The 5,587-nt window shown below is 39.8% G+C and overlaps 1 protein-coding gene across 1 annotated transcript in view; it reads left to right on the top strand.

Moving 5' to 3' along the window:
• The window catches only part of LOC107265530 (otoferlin), a 22,123-nt gene that overhangs the window by 1,489 nt on the left and 15,047 nt on the right, over window positions 1–5,587 (top strand). Inside the window, exons 2-3 of the mRNA XM_015735084.2 lie at window positions 1,179–1,237; window positions 4,063–4,251. Of these exons, the coding sequence (XP_015590570.1) occupies window positions 1,179–1,237; window positions 4,063–4,251 (248 nt within the window). The remainder of the gene's footprint in view (window positions 1–1,178; window positions 1,238–4,062; window positions 4,252–5,587) is intronic.

Genomic DNA, 5,587 nt, shown 5'->3' with positions numbered 1-5,587 from the left:
GATGTTAGGGAATACAAGAAAAATCTTTTCATTTAATCATGGCTGTCCTAGTTTCCGGGAACCAAGAGGGATGAAGTGGGGGGGGGGGGGGGGGTCAAAGGTCAAGAACTTTGTTAAAATTACACAATTTTCATCCCTTGGTTGCCTTTGAGTTAAGATACTACAGAAAAAAAAAAGAATTTGATAATGCGAAGGTAAATTTTTATTATTTTTTTTTTTGAACGATTTTTCGATACGTCTCTACGTATTTTATCAGGACTGGGTCAGTCGTGTATAGGGGAAAAAAGAAATACAGCAGAGATCTCGGCTGTAGTTATTTTTTTTAATAAATGTAGGGGGCTGCCAACCGCTCAGTTGGTAGCCACGCGACAAATTATTTATCGCGTGCATCAAAGCCACGTAGTATTATACCGGGTGTACTAATAAGTATTAATAACGTGTCCATGGCCATACTCGTATCACCCGAACATGATTTTATCATAAGAATCAAATGGACGCACAAATTGCAGTTGGTACGTTCCGAGTGAATCCCCCGGTACGAGTAAATATGCAGGCAAGCAAACGTAACGCAGAAAATCGAATGCATATGCGTAGAGCACATAAAAAAATAATAGTATACAATAATACACGGGTTATCGTTAATTTCAGTTCTGTTATCACTGAACTAAATCGAGTACACACAAGCAGAATAACGAGCCAAACCAAATGAGCTCTTGGCGTTGGCACGCATTTAACAATGAAAAATTAGGCTTTAACCACGCACTACCGTATACGCGTAATCCAGCCCTAAGAGAAGGATGAAATAGTATATAGTCAAAAAAAAATATTTCTTTTTTTCGAAATGCATTTGACTTTTTTTTCTTTACGGTGGAGATACGATTGACTTTTTTTGGGGGTGGATTTTCAAATTAATCTCCACACGCCCACGTACCGAGCCTTGGCGAAATTTCACCGGCACGTCTGTCTGTTCTATTTTGCGGCTTTCCCAAAATAATCTCATCCTCGAAGGCTATATATGAAATTCCTAGAGTCGATGTCTGGAGCATGTGGGTATATATCTACTTACACGGCCCTCGTTCGGCAGTACTGCTCTGGGTATAGGTACATATATGATACCTTATGTAGTAGGTAGACGTCCTATCTACTCAGACCTGAATTGGTACTCTCTTGTGTTTCAGGTGTATCCCACTACTCGAGGAACCTCGAGGAGAACGGAGACCTCGTCACGGTCGATCAGGTAATTTCCTTAGGGGGTTCATACGAGAAGCCATTGTGGCTCGGAGCGCCCTGAAATCTGAACCGTTGAAGTACACCGTAAAAGCGTGTGTACACACGTGCACTAACACACGTGCGAAACTAGTACAGAAGGATTAAGAGAAAAGAAAAAAAAAAAAAAAAAAATTGTTGGTTCTCTCGAGCGAATCTTTGTCGGTTGAGGGATGAAAATAAGGGTGGGTATGGGTGGTTAAGGGATGGTCGGAATGGTACACCGTGATCCGATTTTCTGAATTTTTTTTCGCTTCATCAATGGCGAATGCCTGTAACGTGCAGGTCTCGGGTTGCAACCCTTACAGAGTGACGTAACGACAATAGGGGTTGATCGGATTAATAGTATTGCGAATCCCGGCATCGGGTGGCTTTCGGGAATTTCGGGGTTCGAAAAGGTATTCCCTGTGCGTGGGAGTCAGGCAAAGTTTTATGGGGGGAACTCGAGGGTGCAAAAAAATTTAAGGGATGTTTTAAGGGTCCTAAATGACTTTCCACGTGGTACCTGGAACGCGTTCAGAAAGGTTTGGATTTCGGGCACGGGACACGTTCGCCCTTGGTCTGGCATTTCGTATCGTGTCCGAGGAACGATGGGAAAAAGAAAAAAGGTGAATTTTAAGGGTGGCGAGAGATAAGATCCGCTTCGTGATATCGTTAAAGAGGTAAAATTGCTAATTCCTTCCTCGCGTATTATACAGGCCGATCCATTATGGCCGAGCTGTCTCAGTCAACAGTCTGGGGAACGAAAGAGTCATAAGGGGAGGAATGTAATTCTTTCGCAAAGAATGAACGAAATTATAAGAAAGTGACGCGACGAAAAGTCCTGCACGATTTCAATTAGTCGGCAAACCTTTCTTTTTCCCGCAATCGTAAAAGTCACCCCTAAATATTTCTTTTCCAACACCCTCCATTCTCTCGACTACGTCATACAATCCAAACCCCATACTTATATTGCAATTTACATAGTTAGCTCGCTAACAAAAATCCATATTTACACAGTGCTCTTTAATTATTCATCCCTCAGAAAAGTACCCATTTATTTACTACCCTTAGCAAAGAATCCCAATTTCGCCGGTTTCCACTGTAGTAACTATGCCCCAATAGGAGACAACGTCACGTTTCAAATTAATCCAGAACCAGCCCTTGTGCTATATCCGGCAGCCCTTGAAACCACCCCTAAAACTCAAGGGTAAGAAAGCCACATACACCGTTACCAAATCACTAGCTATCTAGCAGTACAAAACTAATTCAACCTTTTCAACCCGCTTGTCAGGTGAAACTCAGAGGGGCCGAGGGGGGGGGGGTTGAGGTTTAATCGGACCCTAGGGTCCTCACCCTTGATTTTAAATGCTACTTGTAGGCCAAATTCTTAATTAACACGCGAATCGTCAGATATTAGGTCGGCTTGAGCTTTTATCTGACTTCCTTTTTTTCTTTAACAACCCCGCCTGCCCTTATCAGCTTTCTTTAAAGTAAGGGTAGGTACGTTACGTGTGTTAATCACGATCTCTGAATGCATATGACTCTACAGACTTCTGCGCATAGACCTACTATATATATTTTTTTATATAAAATATGCATTTAATTATATATGTAATAATTAGCAGCAAGTACCCAGCATCCCTGTGCATGACAAATAATAGAAGTTAAATGATCCCAGAAATTACGAATGCAAAGGCAACAGAGAGAACGGGTAGTACCATATGCTAATGAAAGAAAATTGCATAAGTGCTCGTCATGACCCCATTTTCATTGCAATTTAAAGCAAAGCTACGTGGAATAATATCACATGAAAAAAATTAACGTCCCTCAGTCTATATTAAATTTGCAAGTGCGCGAAATTTATATTGGACCTTTTTTTACGAAAATTTCAACTTTTTTTTCATGCTCTCAAGCTTTTTAATCAATGACGAATATAACTGTGGGATAACGCTGCTATGTGTAAGCTGGACTTATGTTTTTACTTGGATGCACTTTTTATGCATTTTTGCTCAAGCTGCAACGAATACTCGTTACGATGAGTTAAGAACGCAGGTTGCCCTACTCATATGTCACGGTCACTGAAAATGTGCGTGATGAGGGAATCGATCCATAAAAAGTCAGTGCCATATATGTTCTAAGAGGTAGTTAGTGTTGAGGTGAATAAATAAAAAAAATGTCAAAATGGCTGTTAAAATTTTATTTTACCAAATTTTCTCTTTGAAACTTCAATGTTGATCTGTCAAGTTGGTCCGTTAATAATTACCCAGAAAAGTAAACGAAAGTCGCTCTATTGCGAACCGACTGTTAATCCAAGAATTAGTAATTGGTTAACGGCTATAAAAATTATATTACAAAATTTTCTACCAATTCAAAAAATTCCGTAAACTTTTGCAAAAGCGAAAGCGTCGTTCCTTTTATTTTCTGTCTACGGAAAACTGAAATGGCGACCACTAATTTCCTAATGGCGTGCCGCGTCCATTGAATCGAATAAATTTTCGATTAAGGTCGATACGTGAATTAGTCAAAAAGTTTCCATGAACCGACTATACAAAGCAAGTCTGTCATATAAATACAGAAAACACATATAAAATACAAAAAGATAATTTTAGCCGTTATTACAAGTTTGTATAAAAAAAAAATTTACTCTTTAGTTCATAAACAGTCATTTTTCCCCAATAATAAATCCCCCGATTAATATGCAAATTGCGTCAGGACCTTTAATTCCTCTGTTCGCGAATTACATATAAAAATCGATGTATTGAGGTGGAAATTTGCTAAATAAATTTTGACGTATTTAAAAAATTTTTTTTTCAGAGTTTTACCTGGAATTTAGGAAGACCAATTGACGACGCCGAAACACTCCAACTGGCTGTAGTGTCGAAAGGAGTATTGCGACATGAAAAAGTTGTTGCCAAATATGGACTGGTCCTACAGACTGTCGTCAGAGATGGTAGAATTCACGTCACGGATTCTCTACTCGACCTTAACAACAGAGCACTTCCGGTATGTGCCCCATTTATGTTATTTTACTCGGAATACATAAAATTCGTTTTCGCCGTTAGTAAAGTGTCGCTCGATAAAGATTCCACGTATGGCAACATTTTCTTTTCACATATGTGATCAGTGATATTGTATATGTTACTGGTACCTATACCAAAAATATCTGTCGAATCGATAATTCCGACTCCTTTGACGATACTAAAAGATATCATACTAATGGATTGTCATATATGATACATATTAATAGAATTGATATAATAGATTAATTTAATAATAAAAAAGTGGTTTCCAGGAAATTGGAAAAATAAAAAAAATATAATACAGTGACATACGGATTTCAATAGTTCGAGTAAAGCTCAAGAAAAGCTTAGGCTGATTCAAAAATTTTTCGTTATTTGAGTTTCCTTGAGTATCTTCAGTGTCTTTCAAAAAGCTTCTCGGAAGCTTTTTAACTAAATAAGAAAGTTTAGCCTCCGCACCTCGGACGAAAAAAAAAAGATGAATAAATATGAGGTATTTTCTTTTCTTTAAGCTCGAGGCTATTTTCCTCTCTCTTTACTTTCTTCTTAAATTTCAGGGAAAGAAAGTAAGGCTAATGCTAATAAGACCACGTGGTCTCATTAGCTGCGGACCTACGACACTGTAAGAGGGTCGATAAATTTAGACTGTCGCTTTACGACTGTATATATGTTGAAACGTATTTTCTTAACTTGATACCGACAGTAAAAAAAATTCGAGAACTAACCTACGTTACCTTCGGCCGTCCACCATTCGCTTATGCATCCGTAAGCCAGGCGGACTGCTCAGGCTGCTAGGTTGAGCTAGAGAGGGTCGGAGTAAGAGCCAGGCAAATAGTGCCGGAAACAGGGAGCAATTGATCGAGAACGTAGCAGAACGAATCGGAGCTATAAAATCGAAATCCCTTCACCAATTAATAAATTGGGAATCCTCACCGGAGCTGGTGCAGCTGATCCGTGAAGGCCGAGAACTGCATCCAGGGGACACTCAGGTGGACACTGCACTATAGCACAACACTGCACCTCCGAACACACGCGGAAAACCGATAGGACCCGAACCACCGAGCAACTTCCTATACCGTATAGGAAACACAGCTAGAAAAACTATAAACAAATAACCCGGGAGCGCGAGACAGCTCGAGGCGCCTCGATCGGCGTCCCAAGGCAGACTGGTTTAAAGCAGTCAATTGACCGTAGTCAAATTAGAGAACTAATCATTCTGATTGGTCGAGATCCTTATAGCCGATAACTCTTCCATCTCCTTCGAGTCGTCCCTTTAAACCAAATCGAGAGCGTTCCTTAGCGGATCGGTACGTAACTTT

This window comes from Cephus cinctus, unplaced genomic scaffold, assembly GCF_000341935.2.
Source record: "Cephus cinctus unplaced genomic scaffold, Ccin1 Ccin1_scaffold0228, whole genome shotgun sequence".
Taxonomy (NCBI): Eukaryota; Metazoa; Arthropoda; class Insecta; order Hymenoptera; family Cephidae; genus Cephus; species Cephus cinctus.
Note: the sequence above shows the minus strand (reverse complement) of the source record. Positions and strands in the feature narration are given on the sequence as shown.